Source organism: Coffea arabica, chromosome 8c (genome assembly GCF_036785885.1).
Source record: "Coffea arabica cultivar ET-39 chromosome 8c, Coffea Arabica ET-39 HiFi, whole genome shotgun sequence".
NCBI classification, from domain to species: domain Eukaryota; kingdom Viridiplantae; phylum Streptophyta; class Magnoliopsida; order Gentianales; family Rubiaceae; genus Coffea; species Coffea arabica.
In genome coordinates, this window is record NC_092325.1 from 1,243,715 (window position 1) to 1,266,412 (window position 22,698).

The 22,698-nt window shown below is 36.4% G+C and overlaps 1 protein-coding gene across 1 annotated transcript; it reads right to left on the minus strand.

Annotated features, from left to right (window-relative positions):
* Positions 1 to 11,648: 11,648 nt before the first annotated feature.
* Positions 11,649 to 22,210, minus strand: LOC113705442 (glyoxylate/hydroxypyruvate reductase HPR3-like). The gene is made up of 2 exons (XM_027227293.2): positions 21,599 to 22,210; positions 11,649 to 12,374 (listed from the first exon to the last, which is right to left on the minus strand). Exons 1-2 carry the CDS (start codon positions 22,016 to 22,018, stop codon positions 11,829 to 11,831), a joined length of 966 nt encoding a protein of 321 aa, XP_027083094.1. The 5' UTR covers positions 22,019 to 22,210; the 3' UTR covers positions 11,649 to 11,828.
* Between the last annotated feature and the right edge of the window lie 488 nt (positions 22,211 to 22,698).

A 22,698-nucleotide genomic window follows, 5' to 3' on the forward strand; every position in this document is an offset into this window, starting at 1 on the left:
TGGACTTTCTCCTTTTCTGCACACTCTTCAGTCTTCAACCGTCCATTTCAATCCAAGCATGAGAGTGGGGTGGAATAATACTGCTGAGCTTCTTTTGTGGCTTTTGCATTTACTACCCCACGTACGAGAGCAACCTCTTGTTGCTACTGTTATTGTCATTTTCAGATAATGCAAAGTGCTGATGATATTCATGATTTCTGTCATTTTGATTTACTTCTTGAGTTGGGTGGAGGTGGGACCAAAATCCCAACATACACAATCTGTTCTTGATGGATGGATACAAATAGTTGTTGCATTTGTTGGCTGGTTCTCGATTTCCTAGGGCTCTTTTTTTTTTCCCTTGGTTTAAGCTGTCCCAATATTGGAGTTTACATGGTATAATTGCTATTAACAAGCACAACTATTTTAATATGATAGGGACTTCAGACCGATTACGGCATACTGTTAAAGAACTCTCATTCGCTTAAAATAGGAAAAGTCAAATGAAATATATACATGAATAACGTTTAGAAGTTAGAACTAGAGTTGCAAATGAGTCGAATCGAATCCAGTTTCGACTTAATCGAGGAGAGTTTCAGCATAATTTCACGAAACTCGAATTCAAACTCGAGCTCGGCGATTTCAAAATGTCAAACTCGAGCTCGAGTTTAGGGTTAAAAAAATAAAAAAAATAATTATTTTATTTTAAAAAAGTGAATAAAATAATAATTTTTTAACAAATAATAAAATATTAGAGATATATATATATATATGTAATTTTACAACTAAAATAAAAAAAATATATATATATAATTGAGATCGAACCGGTTCGCGAACTAACGAATTTAGTATTTTTGAACTCGAGTTCGACTTAGTCAGTTGGAGTTTGATTCGAATTCGATGTTTACCAAACTCGAGTCGAGTTCGGACTCGAGCCGCTTGCGATGCGATTCGTTTGCAGCCCTAGTTAAAATTATGAAAATAGGGCTGGTTGGATCAAGCGCCTCAGTAAATTGAATCCCAAGAGAATTATACCAAGTTCCTGCTTTTTTTTTTTGGTTGGGTTTATTTAGTGTTAATATATAATGCATGCAATTCAAATAATTCGCGAACCTAATTCCTAATCTCTTAACTATAAATAGTTGCAAAGATTTAAAGTTTATCAACGTGCCATTTTGGTAACTGATTCTTGTTCGTCTACAGGGTCTTACAAATCTTGAATAAAATTTGCAATCTCCAGAGACAAACCATTTATGAAGAAGAGATATACGAACCAAAATCAAGATTAGTTTGTCTTTGAACTCCTCCATATGTTCAGCATATTATTCCTCACAATGTACTTAACATCAGATCATATCTAAGTTAATTGTTCCAATCTGTAATGATGGACACTTACTTCTGTAGACAACACTACCAGTTGACCGTCGAACCACCCTGATTCCTTGGCTGGTTACATGCATCTCCCAGTTTTCTGTATCCCTAGAATGAAATTGAAAAGAAACAAAAGTAAAACGAATAAAATTTTTTTGAGTGTGTGGAGTTTTGGTGAACGGTAGGCACGCTTTGGCATAATTAACACATGCGTTTGGAAGTCGGACCACTACGAGATTGGATCAAGAATTGATGTAATTAAGTAGTAATTTGTTTAGTTAATCTTGCTGGATTAATTGTTCAGTGCATCCGACCATGGCTTGAATGGTTGACAACTGGTCCGTACACATTAAAATGCATTCTTACTACCAAAGAAATACCCTAATTGGTAGGATCATTATCCACGTTCACATCACTAGCATCAAGGAATGAGGCAACAGTACCTAAACATAAATTTTATTCAGCAAGCAAAGTCTACGTTAATTATTCAACCCCAAAAAGGAAAAAAAAAAAAAAAGAAAGTCAAAGTCTACCTTATTCATCAAATATTGGGATGAAATCTAAGATAAAAGTCAACATCCATATCTCACTTAACAGCTACAGAGAGATTTTTTCCTAATTAAATTGAAGGCATCGGACCGGATGCGGATGGTTCAACTATTAATTCAACAGCTCCCAAGAAATGCGGGAATGTGTGGCTGAGAACAACCACTACCGTCTACTCAATAATGTTTTCGACAAATCAAAGTTTTGACTCGTTTAATTATTAAGTGATCAAGCTTGAGATTCGGAGCTAGAAATTCAGGGTTCAAATCTTATTATTATGCACGAGTTTGTTCTCCTACCCTTTTGAATTTAGTTGTCATTTTTATCGCAACGAATCTTCTATTCTACATTCTGTGCCATTTTCTGTCTTATTTTTTTATTATATTATTATTTCTCTTACATAAATACCATGTTTTAGTTCTTTTTTATTTCCTTAAAAATCACTGTTTACAAATGAGCCTGGAAATTTATGAAAAATCAGTAAAAGAAACTCCCACAGTATATACAGAGCCATAAAGGTAATTAAAGTGGTCTTACCTCTAAAACTAAACTGTCGCATTCCTTTGGAGTCCACTTCCAATGAAATTGACACCTTAGAACATAGTAATAGATTTATGATCGCCTGATGTCGTTTCCGGTGAACATCAAAATCTATGCACTGTATATTTTCCTTAATCTGATCTTGGTCAGTCTTCTCCTTTGTCCCTCTAAAAACGAAAGGTCACATTTGTAGTGCCCACTCCTCTGTCCTGTTAGGCTGTTACTTTTATTAACGCTGTTATCAATAGGACTTAAATGGGACAAATCAGAAAAGTTGGAATATAAAGTGTCCCGAATTAAAATTTAAGGTACAAATTTACAGATGCAGCGTGGATCTAGTCTTACACTGACAGTGTAGTGTATTAGATGTATATGTAATTGAATGGCTATAAATAAGTAAACTCCTGTAGATGTTTCGACAATTGATTCTCGAATTCGATTGAATCTAAGATGGGTGCTTGGTTTACATTATGGAATAAAGGCATGTATATGTGATATTAGATATTGACTGGATATATATGAAATAAGGCTATATTTCATTTGTCCTACTTCTATGAATTTAGATGGGGATTTGAATATAAGCCCTTCCCTTTCTCTCCTTTTTTTTTTTTTTTTCTGTGAATTGAATGAATAAACAAATGAAATTAAGAGTGTAGTGTATTAGATGAATGATAATCATGCAAAATTTAAATTTGAAATTCAACTTTTGCTCACATGTCATGAATTCTGTGATGATAGTGTATACACTATTAATGTATATAAGATTTACTCTTTTTTTTTTTAATTACCGAACGTGTTTACCGAATATTAATTAAACCTTGGACGATCATAATGAACAAAAAAAAAAAAAAAAAAGAAGAGACGATGCGTGTAACTTTATTTGAATGAAATTATCTTATTGTTTGCTAAAAAGAATAAGAGTTAAGAGTACTTGTCATGCATGAATTCAGCATCTGAGGATTGCCGAATGGATGGAAAACACTGCACCCACACGTATCCAAGGCTCCAAATCTTTTTTAAAGAACATTTGTTATGGATCTTTAAAGAAGTTTTGATTCAAATCACATATACATTTCCAACAATTTGGTTTAGTCTGAACTGGCCAAATGTCCATGCATGACTAGGGATTTAATTCAAATCGAAATCTGGCAAGGATACGGTGGCCAAATGGATTAGTCTATGCAAATGAGTGCATATTCATCTATGGTTACACTTATAATAAAGACCTCATCCGAATCAGACAGTCATATATAGTAAGTATTCTGTGACAACCATTGCTGTATTGGAACTGGGCTTTCGCTCTCTCCCTCTTAAATCATTACACAACATTACATTTTCTTTCAGTTGAACTGACCAGTTCACCAATTAGGATGCTCCAAAAGCATCATCAACTGGCAATTACTAAGATTTTGCTGCTTCTTTCACCCTTGATTTCTTACGTGAATTAGATCTGGTTTCGGTTCCCGAATCTTGAACTTTAGCGGATCCTTTATTGAGAATACATCAGATGATTCGATTCTTTGTAGGTTTAGACAAGTTAATTCCGATCCTAGCTATGACTGATGGTTACAGAAGTTCTGGTGAAGCAAGATTTGCTTGGATTAGTTATTCTGCTACATTTTACTACTAATAAACTATGGGAGACAGAAATTGATGGTCAGGTCACTTCGCTCGATATATATATATATATATATATATATATATATATATATATATATATATATTCTCTTATTTGATCCGGTGATCCTTTTCAAGATTCTGATCCACTCTGTACCATGAATAATAAGTCTTTCTGAAAATTTAAGGGTATCTCTTTTACTTTACTTGTACGTAACAGCCACTCATTCAAAACTAGAAGTTGAATTTTAGAACCAATTATCAAATATTACTGCCATGTCTTTCTTCAACTAGGTGAGTTATAATTGGCAATAAGCCTTTTCTTTTTGTACTATTTTTTTGTTCCAAGGAAATTCCAAACCTTACGAGGGAGGGAGAACTTGAGACCCCAACAAAAAAAAAAAAAAAGAAAAAAAATTTCACGATCACTTTGGTAAATATAGTCTTAAGGGCAGTTAGCCACTTTTCTAATGTTAGATCAAGTTGTTGAAACATAATATTATTGGGCTCGCCTTATTCACTTATTCTATCAGCATCAAATTCCATACGAAACTGTTTGCTGCCCATCTTTTTTTTTTTTTTTGGCACAACGATAGGATCCCTATAACCTAATTTAGCTTAATCTAGAGGAAGGACTCGATGTGAGTAGAGACTCCATCGAAGATGGCCGGTTTGCTGCCCATCTCCTTTAGTCCTTTTTTCCTTCCTTCTATTTGTTTGGTTGCAGAAGTACATATCAACAATTCTTTTTCCAGTTCATGTATATACATACATATATGGCTGCCTTGCCAAATGTGCTAGCACAGGCAGGATAAGCTATATAGTTTTAGTACCTACAAGTACAGTTCCATTTCTTGCAAGTAATGAATTCAACTATTACTGCAAACCTTCCATTCAATCTTCTGCTGTATTTTCTTGTACAATCTGAATACTACAACTACTATGTTGTCTGTTTCGTACTGCCGAACAATCTTTTCGTGTAAGATTTTTGAACTTACAATTTTTAATTTCTCAAGATAGATGTCGTGGGTTGACTGTCTTGATTCTTTGGCGTGGCTTGGGAGTTAGGAGTTTAAAGCGTTTCTGCCGTAAAGCTTGAATTTTTTCGTTTTTCATTTTTAAAATAATGTTACGTTTTTTTTTAAATTCAAAGTAATAAAATTTAGTTCTAATCTAAGTTTCTAATAATTTTTTAGTTTGAAATCACCACATGACTCATATGCAATCATTTTTTATGTACAAAATGATGATATTCCACTTTTTTAGTGGCAAAAATAAATATAAATTGATCAGATTCAACTTTTTAAAATTAAAAAATAAATATGATTCAGATCAGGTCCTACTTTTTTAGAGACAAAAATTAATATTGGTATGAGCAAAAGGTCGTCAAGCCGCTTAGAAGAAAAAGGACAGAATCTTGGGAAATAACGAAGGATAGAGAAAAAAGAAACGGATTAATAGCCTAATACGCTGTATCATGAATTGCAAGTAACTGTCCTAGACGAATTTTTGTCTTTTTTGAATACAAAATATCAGGCTACATCACAGAACAAATTTGGTGTCCAATAAAACTAATGAAAGTCAAAAATCCCAAATTATTGTAATGACAAATCTGCATTTTTTGGCCATCTAGAAAAGTGCCCGAGGCCAAGCTCCAAAAATCCAAATTGTACTACCAAATCTAACAAGATTACAAGAATAAGAAGCTGGCGAAATCCCAATTGCAGCTGGAGGACGGTAAAGACGGCCGTATAATTGAATAACACTACTAATTTGTCGGACAGGTCACTCTTTACTGTTTGTTTTAATTAAAGACTAGTAGATTATTACTGTTTGTCTGATCATCTCAGTAAGAGCAACCACCGTCTTGCACGTTGACATAATAAGAGTTTTTACCTTGGGATATTTAATGTTATAATGAGGCTTTTTTTTTTGTTTGAATTAATTTTTTTTACACTAAAAATGTATGCATCAGCAGTTTTGAATGCAACAATTCAATTTAAAATAGAGCAAAAAACCTTGGCGGTCACTAAACAATATGTTGGGTCAAGTTTTGACCATCAAACAATTTTTCATCACAAGTTAATTACTAAACTAACTAATCAGTACACCCATGACCATTGCACCAATTAATACTCGTAATATATGAAATAAGTAGTATACTGGCATGATTTTGCTTTTAATCGCATAAATGGTAGACAAAACTACCGCTACACTTCGCCACGTGTTCTACTTATTTCATAGATTAAGAACATTAATTGACGCTATGGTTATGGGTATCCTTATACTATATAAAATTGAGTTTTGGTCAAAAATGATGTTGAATTTCAACCACATGGATAGAAATTTTTTGGAAATGTGGGATATTGTGTGATTTTTTTTTAGAATTTTTGGTACAATTGAGGGGAGCAGGTGTTTGGATATGTTTACTGAAATGTCATTGTTTTGGTACATTAAAAGTTTGATTTATGTAGACATCTGGGTATTTCTGGAAGGTGACATTATTTTGTAACAATTTTTGCACAGTGTACAACTCATATATGCTTATATGTTGGTGTAATAATGGAATGGTTTTATAAACACATTTAATTTAAGTGGCTTTTGTTGTGCAATTAAGACAAATACACGTTGCTATGACAACTAGTTTGAGGTAATTTCTTTGTTTCAAACAACTTGTCTGGTTCGTTTCCCAACTCATATGAGCTCAGGTCTAAAACAACCCATTCCTTTTCCCATTTACATCTCAATTAAATAGCCAAAAAACATGGGTATTGAATGAATAAACGGTTGCGAATCGGTTTTGGTTGTTTCAATGCTTCCCTTTTCACCTTCTTCGGTTTCTTCCCTTTCGACTTCTGGAATTGGGATATTTTTTGCAGCCTTTATACTAAACATCTCAAAATGGTTTTCAGCCGCAGCTATTCATGGTGGTTTAGCTTGAGTTCAGATTTGTTCCTCAATTTTGTTGTTTATTATGTGTTTTCTGCTATACGTAATAAGAGATTCACTTTCTCTTTTCTTTTTGGGAATAGCCGGTAGTAGGACAGAAATCCATTGATGTAAGGCAGGGCAGGAGAACGACTAGGATCTTATAGAGTTGTTGGCTTTCAAGCATTTTCCTCGCTCGTTTCGTTAGAGGAAGTGAACGGTTGGCTCGAAGAGGGAAGAGATGTGCTAGCTACTTGCTTTCTTAGAAAACTAAGCGACTACTTTACTGTTGAGAGGTTAGGAATTCCTACAACAAACTCTTTCTTTTTCTTTTATTCTTATTCTTGCTTGTGAGACTTGACATGGTGAACCTTCTTGCTAAATTAGTAGCCAACAGGGAATATCCCTTTAATGGGAATGGGGCTACTTGCCTTTTTTCCTACGCTAGCTATGCAAATCAGTCCTCAACCGAAAAAGGAAGGTTCTACCACTGTTGGGGTTAGCCATTTCTGTTAGCCTTGATGAGCTCCTTTTTGCCTTTAGATAACTGTAGTCATTGGCCAATTGATTATAAGGGTAAGCTTATCTTTTTCTTTTTTTCTTTTTTCGACACAGGGGTATCCGGGCCTTTGACCTAACTATTCCTCCTGCGGCCCGAAAGGAAGCCCATTTCCCTCGAACACGTTACCCCCGAGACTCGAACCATGGTCGCCATATCCTAAAGAGGAGCAACGAACCACTCGAGCTATCCCGGGTTGGGCAAGGGTATGCTTATCCACCTTGACTCATTTTCATAATTTACACACTTTTGTATTGCCGCTTCTTACTTTATGTAGGATGAATCCGATTAACTTCCTGAACTACTAGCAGTTGACTCTGGGCATTGAGTCCTTACTCCTTCCGACAAGAGCGCTTACTTCTATGACATTATCGCCGGTACCGGCTGCTCCTCCGCACCGTGCCCTGGATATGCTATTTAACATTTGTACAACAAACACGTTTTACATAAAATATCAAACTCTAGCTTCTTTAATTATTTCTTTTCAAATTACCTCTCTAATCATAGACACCATATTAATTAGTTAGTTGAGTGGTTAATTTTTGACGAAAAATTGTTTGATGGTCAAAATTTGATCCGACTAATAGTTTAGTGGCCACTGAGGTTTTTTAGCCTTTAAAATATAAGTTTTGTATATGTAGCATCCATCCAAATGCACTAATTTGTACATATACATACATTATATATATATATATATATATATATATATATATATATATATTGCCAATATAGAAAAGATTTATCCTAAATTTTTTTCCCTCTACAGAGAATAATAAATTGGATACTCTGACATCCTGGATAGTGGAGCAATAAGGCATTTATTTGCCTAGCAAACAATGGATGAATGATTAGGATGCAAAGAATAGAAGCCTTTATCTTTTTTTTTTCTTTTCAAGAAAACTCTAAAACGCTTAGATGGTGTTTGTTTGCAAGGAAAAGTGTGGGAAGGAAAATTAGTTATTTTTTCCTTCGTGCATGTTTTGATTCGCAGGAATGTTGTAAATATTTCTTGCATTTTCCTGCATTTTGTGTCTTACAAAACTTGTAGGATTTTGAAGGAAAATAGTTGGTTACTCACAAAAGTTTCAATAACTGCTACTAACTGTCATTAACTTTCTATATTCTCTCAATATTTTTCTTAATAACCAAACATATATGGCAAACTTATTCTTTATCTTCCTTTCCTTCACTTTCTCATACAACTTTCTTTCTATTCGAGCTAAAGGGGAAAAAAAAGGATTTTATAGTCGAATTGAGAACTTCTATTGTACAATTGACTAGGCTTTTGGGGACAAAACGCTCTTACTAATCACAAATCCAAACTTGATTCATATTTAATTCAGACATAATTTTTAGACCCAAACTTAACTTAACTCAATGATAGGTTAGATTCATTGAACTTTTTATCGGACTGAACAGGTCGGACTCGAGCTCGCCCGACCATATTGACAGTCCTACTTCTAGAGCGTTGGGTTCTTGATTTCCAATGGAATCCATCTTGTAGTGGCAAGAAGACAAGCCGTGACCCTTCAAATCATCGGAACCTATTTAGCCCACCAAATATAATGAAAAATTTTTAAAGCCCAACTCCTTCAAATAATAGGCAGGCCTGCAGTCAAAATGCCCGTTCCATTGCTTGCTAGTATGTGTCAAATAACATCAACCTAAACATTGTACAACTGATCACGGGGAAAAAGAAAACATACCAGTCCATATCTATCTATGCCTCATCTACAAAAAATCACCAAGAAGCCACCGGGCAGTTTGATCTTCCTCGACGTCTAAATGAATTTGCATGTTCAGAATTTACATGAGCAATATTGTTGCATCACACATGCCTACAAGGATAAACAAAGATCAGTCCTCAAGAATATTTGCTAGGGGAATTGTATGTCATCAATGATAGCAACACTTTTTTCATTCCCCTACACTAACTTTATCAATAGCTTCAATCACATTGTTTGCATCATATTGGCATCTCAATGTTTTCCAGTCCCCTACGCTGCACCAGCTCGAAAGATCTGCAAGTTCTTTGGTAACTTTGGTTGCACAAAGAAGTCCTCGGGGCACAACGTCTAGCTTCTGCCCGCATCAGTGTTTGTGTTTACATATCTCGAGCAAATTTTGGGTCCAAAACCTTGCTTTCATTGCGACTATCATTTCAAAAGATTTTCTCAGACATTTAGGCCTTCTAAGCATACTGCATACTCTTTGTTGGAAGAATTATTTGGGAGAGAAAAAGTTTTTGAATTCATAAATTCTATGACAAGTAGTGCCTATGTATATATATACACAAGGTATTATACAGATAGAGTGAATCTAGACTAATATTATACAAGGTAAGTTCCTAATTGTGATCCTAATTGATGCTAATAATACAAGATAATATCCTATTTTGTAATCCTAATTGATGCTAATAAATACTAATTGATACAACAAAATATTTTATTTACATTAACACTCTTTTTGTTCTAGGAAACTGGTATCAGGTCTCCAAGTCCTAGTCTACCAATATAGTTTCTGTCGACAATGTACTAAAGCTTTCATAACATTCTTGTCGACAATGTGATTGAGTTTCATTCGTATATGAGCAGCAAAGAACAAGAATGTCACTCCAAGCAGCAAGTTCAAGAATATTTGCATAACAAGGAAAAGGGAAAACTGGGTTTTGGCTTCCTAGAGCTGAAGGCAATGGTGGTGCAGCCGAATGCCTCAACCCTTTTACTTACTCTGATGCCAGTATTTCCAAAACCCACAATTCCAACTCGCTTGCCTTGTACCTACAAGAATGTACATCAGATAATGTGAGCGGGACAAAATGATCAGATAACATAATTGAACATTGATTTGGCAACTCGTAAGTTTGCAAACGTGCTCATTTTGAATAGTAACAATAAGGCAATTGAGTATTGATGAGAGTTCTTCAACTGCAGATTTATAGTTGAAGATTTTGGACATCAGTGTATGCTGCTCTCTAAACAACATCACGACGTTAATAGGCAAGAAGAACATTCAGATTGTTGAATGCATATTCATTTTGATACTATCTCCAATCCAATGCACAAAATACATCATCAAAAGATACGATAAGATGTCTTTGCTTCATTTTTAATGCTATCTATTGGACTGCTATTACAGTGATAAAAAAAAAAGATTATATTTATTTCGCCTCTTAAAAGAGGGTAAGAACAAATCATGGTGGCAAGAATAAATCACAAAAGCAAATATAATTTTTTTTTATTATGGTGGTAACAATCCTACATATAGCGTTGAAGAGGAGGCAAATATAAGCTTTTCTAAAATTTTATTTTTATTTCATAATTTTTTATGATTTTATAATATTATAGTAATTTTGTTTGAAAAGTTTGACTATTCAAGCTTGACTGACAAATCTAACAAAAAATCTAATAGTTTCACTTTGATTACAATTACAAGAGGTTAAATTGTAGGTTTCTAAATCACAAGGAACTAAAGTTTACGTAAACTGAATCATAGGAGGCTTTTTTTTTTATCCTATAAATTATTATATCTCACTATTTGACCTGGGGAAGTCATCAAGCAAATTCATTGGTCTAATAATTCAGTCTGTAAATTAATGAGCCATAGATGTACACGTAGCCAGCTAGCTTGTAACCTTTATTTTTTGGGTGTGATGTTTAAATGGCTAGAAGTTAGCTAGCTAAATTTGCATCGAATGGGTGTGATATAGTTTTTGAAGTAAAAAAGAATGACACTTCTAGCCCAAAAAAAAAAAGAAAAAAAAATCATTAACAACAAATTCATTTTTGATATGCGTATCTATCCTTTATCTTATCTGCAAAATAAAGTTTTCAGGAAGGCATGACGTTGGGACACCAATTGTAGTGTTTGATGCTGCTTTTTCACTACGAACTTGCTAGTATGGAGTTTACCTTTGTAGGAATAATGGGAAGGAAAATTGGAGGGGCTAAGGCTTTATTTGATAATATATTTCAGCACTAATTTAATGAATTCAGATATCAATATATTCAAATATTTGATAATCTAAAATTGAACATTTAAATTAATTGAAAGGCACTGAATTTTCTAGATAAAATTTGTTTTCAAAATTAAGTGATAAACTATCCACTTATCATTGAATGTGATATGCACTTAAATGTATTAGATTTAATACTTAACAATTCAATAATTTAATGAATTCAAACTTCTTCAGTTTCATCAAACGCACTTATTCTTTAACTAGACACAAAGTTCTTTAGTTGCATAGGAGTACCAGATTCTCGTATCACAGATGAGATACAATGGAGTCCTAGGAAAGAATCCAAGATAATGATTCCAGCTCAATCTCTGAAAGCAAAGGCTTATTTGCAAAGAAAGCTTCGATATTGGCTATCATGATCTCCTGTAACCGTAATAATGATTCTGGGACGGCACCGCCTCTATGTGGAGACAATACAACATTGTCCAATGCATGTAGCTCCCGAGGCACCACAGGCTCGTTCTCGAACACATCAAGACCCGCTCCTCCAATTTCACCCTTCACCAACAATTTAACCATTTCCTTCTCGTCAATGAGAGATCCGCGGCCAATGTTAACGATGATCCCTTCCTTTCCCAGGGCTTTCATCACGTCTCTGTTAATTATGTGGCGAGTCTCATTTGTCAAAGCACAACAAACCACTAGAATATCAACGTTGGAAGCCAGTTCCTGAACGCTTGCGTAGAATGGGAAAGAAATATTGGCTTTTGGCTTCCTAGAGTTGTATGCAATGCTGCACCCGAAGGCTTGAAGCCTCTTGCTGATTCTCCTGCCTATGCTTCCCATTCCAGCGATTCCCACTCTCTTACCCCATACCTGCCATCAACACAAAATTTTTTGTCTCCCATAAAAAAAAAGTGTCTTTGCTAATTGACTTGCGGACCAAATTTTTCTACATAAATAAACTAGCTGAGGTTATTCAGCTAGACCATCTTCTTGGAATTACACAAGAATTAGGGCTGTCAATAACCCTGATGAGCCTTATGTTTAATAGGACCGGACAGAGATTGGCCTAAATAATACTGCGCCGAAATTAAATGTGAGCTGAATTTAGGCTTCACTGGGCTTAAGCCCGATTAAGGTTTGGCCCGCTCATATGTATAATTATATATATAATATACATATAATTGCATATTTTTTTTTGTCAAAGGTCAACTTCTATATAACATATAATTGCATATTAAATGATACATATAATACATAATTATGCATATTATAATACTAAAATATTAATAATTCATATACAAATTTATAATAATTTATAAATATTAATCATGTGGTTAATTATGAGTTTGGGCCGAATCCAATATGGACCCAAAACTCATATTAAATAATGAGTCAAGGTTGAGTCTACTAATCTAGGCCCAAACCCAAAAGTCCGAAAGCCCGAAATCCTTATTTAGTTTTGAGTTGACTTTAGGCTTGCCAAAATTCAGTTGATGAAACCTAATTGAAACTCTGAGAAGAATACATGCCAACAATTAATGGGTCATGAAGATAGTTCATTAAGTTCTCACTAATCAATTTGCCACGCATACACACACACAACTAGCCATTATGCACTGAATTTTGCATGACTAAGGCTCCAAACAAGCTAAGTTGAGTTAGGTTCGACTTACATTTACTATGTTCCATTTGGAAAAAGGAGCCAGTATGGTTAGGGTTTTATACAATTTGTTGTTATATCTTTTACATTATTTGGTATACAATTATAGCATATTATTGTACTACTAAAAAAAAGTGATGTATACGAATAAAATATTTAGCTTATATTCAGCATATTACTATAATGTAGTTGTAGGTCACAAATCTAAACATATACACCAACTGCACCAAATTGCATAAATCACAACTGATTATCCTGAACGAGGAGTAAATCTCAACTGATAATCTTCTAAATCACAATTGTCTCAAGCTCCAATCTGAACTAGGAAAATTGGGAATTAGTGAGCTCCCATCCAATCTTCACTCCCACTTATCTGAGGGAAAGGACACTGCGTGGACATGGAACGAACCCAGGAGAAGTAGACTCAAGAGACATCTTGGGAATGCTACACATGTGGACAACCAGTACCCAACTGAGCATCACGATGGATCTGGATCCATTCAACATGAATGGACAATTGCAAGGGAACCCAAATCATTTACAGAGGACCGAAGATGGAAGAAATGGAGTGGAAGACCGTCAATTAGCGATTGGAGAAGGAAACGGAATGGCCCTTCCAGAAATGGAATTGGGTTCAAACAGACATCATCAAAGAAGATGGGTAGGAGAGTTTCTTTCTCTATCCCCTTTAACCTTGAGAATAGACTGGCGAGAAGAAGCCGGGACGTTCATTTTTTTCACACCCGGAGTCACAGGAATAGAACTAAAAATCAAGATAGACAGAGAAAAGGAGGCTCACCATATGGATTTCAAAATGAGAGCCTGGCCAATATTAGAGAGGTTCAGAGGCATAATAAGGCAGAAGAGAGTGGCCAGATCGTAGAATCAAGGGAGACGGACTCTCAAGCAAGTGATGCATACACCAGGGGTCAATCTGCTTAAGAAATTTAGCCAAATGAATATTATCACATAGAATGTGCGTGGTGCTGGTAGTACCACATTCAGAAATCATTTTTTGGATTTCTGTGATATACATCAACCGGCTATAGTTATAGTGGCAGAAACTAAAATAGGGGGACAAGCAGCTGTTAACATATGCGAAAGCCTACCTTTTAATGGGTATGAGATTGTTGATTCAGTTGCAAGGAAAGGTGGCCTATGGCTTTTATGGAACCAAAACGATATTCGGGTCAACATTATTAGTAAAACAGAGCAAGAAATCCATGCTACAGTCCAGGTATCATCTGATACCCCCTCTTGGCTTCTTTCTGCAGTTTATGCTAGTCCAAATTTTAGCAATAGGATGATTTTGTGGGATAATCTGAAATTTGTTGCATCCCAGAACTCCCTCCCCTTGTTATGCCTTGGTGATTTTAATGAAAATCTTTCCAATGTGGATAAAGAGAGGGGGTAAACCCATTAATCAAAATCATGCTTCAATATTTCAAAAGTGTCTAAACTCTTGTGATTTGTTAGACATGGGGTTTTCTGGCCCAAAATTCACTTGGCTTGACAAGCATTTTGATGCCAGTTTAATCCTTGAAAGATTAGATAGGGTGTTTTGCAACCCTGATTGGAATTCATTATTCCCAAATTCTTCTGTCCTCCACTTAATTAGAACTAGATCGGACCATTGCCCCGTTCTAGTTAATCTATTCCAAAGTGTCAAACAAACAAAAGTCTTTAGGTTTGAGAAGCTCTGGCTGTCGGAGTCTTCCTTAAAGGAGGTAGTCCATCATTCTTGGGGAGAAAGTAGTAGTTTGCTGACTTCTATTGACAAATTCATTGAATTTGTCCAATTTTGAAGCAAAGCCACCTTTAAAAACATTTTCAAGGAGAAAAGAATCTTGCTAGTTAGAATCCGAGGAATCCAAAATAAGCAACAGCTTAACTTCTCTCAATATCTTGCTGATCTAGAAGCTCAGTTATTGAGTGAGTATGAGATGATCCTTTCTCAAGAAAAAGATCTTTGGTACATGAAGTCAAGGATCAATCACATCATCTGGAATGATATGAACACTAAATTCCTTCAAGCTTCAACTATTCAAAGGAGGAAGAGGAACCGGATCCATTTTCTTAGAAACCAGGCTGGGGATTGGATTAATGATCATAACCAGCTTCGGGATCAAATCTATGTGTTCTACCAGAACCTTTTCTCAACAGATATGATTTGTTCTTTTATAGAGCCTGATGAGTTTCCTACCATGAGGAGAATTCTGAACCCTGACACCAAATTGCTCTTAGATAAAGTGCCCTCTCCCATGGAAATAGACCAAGCAATTGCTGACCTGAAACCTTTCAAGGCCCCGGGCCCAGATGGTCTCCCTCCTACCTTTTTCCAATTTTTTGGAGTGAGACTAAGACGCCCGTTTACAAATTGGTCCAAGAAATCTTTGTCTTATCTGATATGCCTGAAGGTACTAAAGATACTTTTCTCTGTCTTATTCCAAAAAGTAGCCACCCAGAGACCATCCGTCAATTTAGGCCCATTAGTCTTTGCAATATCCCCTACAAGGTATTGTCCAAGATTCTAGTCAATAGAATTAGACCTCTCATGGATTCCATAATCTTTCCTACCCAAACCAGTTTTATTCCTGGTAGAAGAGGTTCTAATAATATCTTCATTGTTCAAGAAGCTATTCATAGTCTCAAGAATAAGAAAGGTAGAAAAAGCTTTTGTGCTTTGAAAATTGACCTGGAAAAGGCATATGATAAGCTGGAATGGAGCTTTATCAGGGAACCATTAAATTATTTTGATTTCCTTCCTCTCTTGTTTCATGTTATTATGAAGTGCATTTCCTCTTCTAGAATGGCTATCCTTATTAATGGTTCTCCTTCGGGATGGATTAATCCTTCAAGGGGCATTAGGCAAGGAGACCCTATCTCCCCTTATATTTTTCTGCTATGTATGGAGTATTTGTCTCTTAGTATTGAAAAGGCTGTTCAACAAGGGAGTTGAGAAACTTTAAAAGTTTGTAGGGGGGCCTAGCAATTTCTCATTGCATGTTTGCAGATGATATAATCTTGTTCTCTAGCTGTAGCAATGCTTCCATTTCTGAGGTAAAATCCATATTGGAAAATTTCTGTCTGAAATCTGGGCTCACCATAAGTCTTGAAAAATTCGGAGTCTCCTTCTCCAAAAATACTGATCCTTCTAGGTAGGACCAGATCTCTTCTTTTTTAGGCATCAGTACCATGAAAGATCTAGGAAAATACTTGGGGGTCCCTCTATCACATACCAGATCCTCCCCAAGGGATTTTGCCTTCCTAGTCGATAAAATCAGGCTGAGGCTTGTTGGATAGAAGGCAAAACTCCTTTCGTTTGCTAGAACGAATGTGAGGCCCCAATCCGTTCGTAAGCTGATATGAGGGTTATTCGTTAATCGGTGGGGTGGAATTCGGGTTTTAAGGCTAAGGAGAAAAACCCTAACCTCGATTAAGGTTGAAAACCCTAGTTTATTTTATTAGAAAGTTTAAGTGGGGTTTTTTTTTATCGCCCGCCTTTTCTACATTTTTCTTTATTAGAACTTTCCCCAGATAATTCTTATGAGTAAATATAGGTTTTAGATGATTTTTCTAATATCGGTTAGTTTTTAAGAAATTAAGGATATATAACGGACGTGGGACCCACTAGTGCGAAAAGTTCGGAAAAATTCGGCCAATTAGGTTATGTTCCGGACACTGGGTGAAATTTATCGGGTGTTAAGAGATAAGTAGAGGTTGTGATGTGATTGATATGAGAGAGAAAAAGGATAGAGATGCTTTAAATGGAGTGACAAGTGTCATTATCTCATTGGTTGGACTTGTTGGACAACTATTCACCTTTTTGACTTTTTATCTTTTGGTTAAAATATCTCAAAAACTTACAAAAAATTCACTCTTTCCTCCTCCCTCTTGGTCGGCCATCTTGAGCAAAGAAGAAAGAAAACTCTTTCAATTTCTAGCTTCTATCTAGCTCAAATCTTCCAAAACAATCACATAAACTTGTTTCTACTCCATAAAATCTCTTCATTAGGTGTTATTTAGTAGTTTGGTAAAGTGTTTGGAGAAGCTAAGGTGTCAAGCAACTCTCTCTCTCTTGTTTTACTAGGTGAGTAGTGAATGAACCTTCTCCTTCATCTAATGAAGCTTAATTGATGCCTAGTGATAGTTAAAGTGATGAATTTTGTGGTTATTTCTTGCTTTTGGATGAATTGATGAAGTTTTCAATTTATTGGTGATTTTTCTGGTTTAATATGATCATGATGGTGTGGCTATCTATGATGATTGGAAATGATGTTTAATAACTCTAGTAGGTGTAAATGATTGATAATTGCAAGCAATTCTTGGTTTGGAAGAAAATTTGGAAGACTGGGTTTCATATCCCTCATTTCTGTCCGATTTTGTATCTCATGGTTAGAGGCCAAATTGGCCTTGGCTTAAAACATGAAAGTTGTAGGTATTGATGTGTTTGAAGTGCCTGTAAAATTTCGGGTCAATCGGAGTAGTGTAGAATGAGAAAAGTTGAAATTACTATTGCTGTTCTGGATTCATCAGAATGTAAGAACTGCATCTGAAATTGGTTGTTTTGGCTGGAATTTCTTTGGAATTGGATGTTGAGGTCTTCTGATGAAATGTAGCCCCTTAAGTTCTAAATATGCCTGTAAAATTTCATGTCAAACGGAGTAGTGTATTCTGAGTTATAGACAGAACACTCAGGCCTGTTTTAAACATTAGTTTGTGTACGTTTTGAATTTCAGCTTCTGACCGTGGGTTTTCCGCTTTGATCCCGTACGATCTGGGTGTCAACTCCTTCATAAAAAATGTAGATCTTGGTCTCAGCTTCGAAACGGTATAAAGTGCGTCAAAATCCGAGTTCCGTAGCTTCCGTTATGACCAAAACAAGATTGATCGTCAGAACTGCTTTGTATCTGGACAGTTCTGACGGGTACTTTGGCACTCAATTTTCGTTCTGTTCTGAGTGGATTCAGGTCTTGGCCAAAACATCAAAGTTTTAGCCTTATGTCTCAGCTTTCTAATGCCTTTGGAATTTCCTGATTTGGACATGTGAGCTAGACGTTATGGTCCAGTAAACAGACCCTGTCTGTCATTCAAAGTGCAAACTTCTGGTAACGTTTTCCATCATTTTGACTTGTGTTGGTTCGGATCTAGTTTAAGGTGTCTTCATGAGAATTGTAGGCCTTCCTCATAGCTTCGAAACGGTGTCTCGTTCACCTTGATCCGATATTCCTAGCCTAACTTTTGATCAAAACGGTTTGAGATGGCCGATTTGGCCGTTTCCGTTTGCCGTTCCGCGCGAGCGCGTGTGTCGATTTTTGCCGTTTGGCTTGTTTTGGATCTGTTAGTAGCCGTTTGTGATAATATATGATACAATCTTCTATTTCAGACAGTGGTGAGCTAGGCGGAGCCGGTGGGGCCCACTACTAGCGAACACGCGCGAAGTGATTTTGCTCTTGTACCACTTTTGTATTTTGAGTAAGTATTCAGGCCGCTCTTACGTGTTAGTTGCTTATGTGTTTCGATATGTATGAAAAGGGTACCTAGGCGAGGGTGTACTTTATCGCACTCGACCTAAACCCTAGTTTGCGCACATATTTGTACATGACATATGTATATGAATCATTTTGGAACTAAACCCCTTGAGCTTGTGGCTCGGGGTGATTTTTGAATAAATTTTGTGAAGTTTGTGAGTTTGGGGCCCGATCTCATGACCTAGATGGACTATTCGAGCCGATTAGGGTTTGGTCGAAGTCAGTCCAACCTAGTTGAGGTCACCAAGTTTGTGAATCCGGTTCACCGATTATGTGGACCAAATTTGTGACCCGAGCTTGTGAACCAAGCTCAATTTCGTTCGCTCGAGCAAGTTTGTGAGGTGCCTGGCCAGAGAGGGTGATAAGGTGTACGGTGGGAGTACAAGTGAAGTTCTACGGACCATTAATTGTAGTCGACGGAGTGTCGGCAGGAGATCATACATGGCACATGAATTGACTTTGGATCCACCTGTATCCTTATTATGTGATGTTACTTTTTTGCTTTTGCTTTACTCTTACTGTGTAACTGTTGTTATGTGAAATTTACGCTTTCGCCCCTGTTTACTTACTAAGCATATAACTTACCCATTTCCTTTTGTTTTCCTTAGCAGGGGCCGACGCGGGGACTTTTGGCACGTACACTAGTCTAGTTAGGTTTGATTGTAATAGTTGGACATATAGTATGTTTGTTTTTATTTTGGTGGTTTGTATAAGTACCCTCCTTAGGGTCTATCTTCTGCTGGTTGTGGTTATAGTGTATTAGAGTGGTTTGACTCGAGACTTTTGAAAATGTAAATATAACTTTTGGGATTGTATATATTGTATATAGTGCTCTTTCGATTTATCTAGTTTTATTGCTTTAAGTTTTGAGTCCTGGCGTGAGCTAGACAAGCGGCCCGCTGATACCCTTGAGTTCGCCCTTGGGAGAAGTGGGGTCGTCACAACGAAAGCTGCCATTCAGCAAGTCTCCTCTGCAATTTCTTCCTTCTATGCACATTGTGCCCCCTTGCCTAAGTCTACATGTGAGACCATTGATAGGATGCAAAGAAATTTCCTTTGAGGATCTACTACGGAAAAGAGAAAGCTTCATCTAGTTAAGTGGGATGTTGTATCTACCCCCCGTTCCTTAGGTGGATTGGGAATTCGTAAGACTACTGATGTGAATAAGGCTGCCATGGCTGGTGTCTGTTGGCGACAAAGGCATAAAAAAGATCAACCTTGGGCTCAAATTCTGAACCATACGTATGTCAACCAAGATGGTTCTAATCAACAAAGAAAACTCATCTTGAATAATAGGCAGGCGTCTATTAATAAAAGGTGCCTAAAAATGGGGGTGGATTTCTATAATAGTGGACCAAATTGGACTATTGGGAATGGCAAGACTATGAGAATTTGGGCTGATAATTGGACAGGGCTAGGGCCCTTTCGACACCTCATTGCTGACCCACTTATTGAAGGGGAAGAAAATATGGTGGTTTTCCAAATGTTTGGAGAAAGAGAGTCTTGGAACCTTAACGTTATCTCCATAATACTCCCTGATTTTGTTGTCAAAGTTATAAAGGCTATCCCTAGACAAATTATCTCTCTTGTAGAAGATTGCCTTAAGTGGCTCCTTACCTCAAATGGACAATTTAGCCTTAAATTAGCAGTAGATTTTATTTGCTCAAATAACACCCTTGTTGAAAGAACTGAGAGGGATTGGATATGGAAGATCATGGCCAGTAATCGAGTAAGGCATTTTCTATGGATTGCATGCCAAGACAAGCTCCCAATCAAGAGCAATCTACTCAAAAAATTCATTATCCAAGAAGATTGTCGTCCTCTATGCAATAATAATAGAGGAGACACCTATCATGTCCTGATTTTCTATCCTAGAGCCAAAGTTTTATGGAGAAAGATAGCTGTGCCTTGAAATTTTTGGCCTTTTATAGGGCAAAATCTCTGCTCTTGGTTAAAAAAGATATGCAACATGACAGATTTATCACCCCACTATGGCATACCATGGGGAACCATCGCAGCATTTGGTTGCTGGATATTATGGAAGAATAGGAACAGGGCTCTATTTGAACCTCAATCCTGCCCATCAAATCTTCCTTCAACAACAATTGCAAAAGCAGCAGAATTCCTAAGCATTGGACCCATAAGTAATAAAACCATCAGACATAAGGATTTTATCATGATTGCTTGGGAACCACCCCCTCCATATACTTTCAAACTCAACACTGATGGTGCTTCAATTGGAAACCCAGAACTAGCAGGGGCTGGAGGAATCATACGCAATCACCTTGGGGAATGGATTAGTGGGTTTAGTAAAAATTTGGGGTGGACTTCAAATACAAGTGCGGAATTATAGGGGTTAAGAGATGGGCTTCTGCTGGCTAAATCTCTTAATATTCAACACCTTCATATTGAGATGGATGCTTCTGTGATTGTCCATTTGATCTCTACAGGAACTAATGATACTTACACCTACTCTTCTATGATTCATGATTGCAGGAATATCATGAGGAGCTTCATCACAACTACTATTAAGCATGTCTTCAGAGAAGCAAATTGCTGTGCAGATTTTTTGGCAAAATCGGGTGCAGAAACAGAGGAAGAAGGCCTCAAGGTTCTTGAGTACAATGACCAGCCTGCAGCCATCGCAAAACTAGTAGAGAATGATTGTAGGGCATTTTGTTTGCCCTGTTTTGTAAATTCAAGATCTTAAACTCGATCTTTCGCTCTGGATCTTGTACTGACTGTTTCAATTTTAGTAACTTCTTTCTTATCAAAAAAAAAAAACTACTTATGATATAGATGGAATAGACAATTTACCGTAACTAATAGATAAATATACTAAATAAATAAATATTATTAGGTTCAGAGGAGTATTATTAAGACAGTAGGGGTGAAATTTTGACCTTGTAGCTTAACGGGAACTGTCCCTTGACAGCCCAAGACCCGGCCCGGACAAACCTGTCAGCCGCCGAGATTCGACGAAGAGTTTCAATTAACAGCCCAACCGCATAGTCCGCTGCGTCATCAGCAAAAGCATCACCGGCATTGGTGACCCTTATCCCCCGGCGGCGACACTCGGCGAGGTCTATATGGTTAAGGCCGGTGGTCGAGCCCACAACACACTCCAGGGATGGATACTTATCCAAAGTTTCGGAGTTAACCGGTGAATTTGCCACACAAAGCAGGATCCGAACCGTCCCGGCAAGACTTGAAAACAATGAGTCGGAGCTAGTATTCGGATTCAGGAACTGAAACCGGTCTTCAAGCAGGGGAAATGTTATGTCTTTTGCCGAATTGTTGAGATATAGGACAATGGAGGCCATATGTTTAATCTATGTTTATGTTCTGCGTTTTCTGGTGTTTAGGAAAAATGGAAACTATTTTTTTTTTGGGTGTTTTTCCTTATCTTCTGTTGTCGAAGGGAAGCTAATTAATGTTGTTTTGTTTTGGGTGTATTTCCTTATCTTCTGTTGTCGAAGGGATGCTGTTGTTGTCGACTTTGCAGTGAACACCGTGGAAAGTGGAAACATACAACAACTCAGGATTGCAATTTCTGGCCTAAGGTTAGAGCGTAAAGTAACTATATTGACCCATTCAAATCGGCTCATTAATAACCTGTCAAATTCGTCCATTAATTTTGAATGGATCTAAATGAATAGTATCTAATTAAATCTATTTAATTAGTGGAGAGAAGGTTGATTTGACCCGTTCATTTATATTTATTTAAAAATAATTATATATTTATTAATCTAATAACAATAAAATACCTTTATTTCTTGTTAAATAACATGCAAAAAAATAAAAAAAAAAATAGAATTTTAAGTGATTCATTTATACTCATACTTATTTATTAAATGAATATAATTAAGTCAACCCATTATTCAATTATGATTCGCTCAAACTTGTCCAAATAACTTATTTTGACACCTCTAGTTTAGAAGGACCTATTTTTGCTGCAGCCCCTTATTCAACTCAGATAAATTCCGCCTCTCCTGTAGAATAG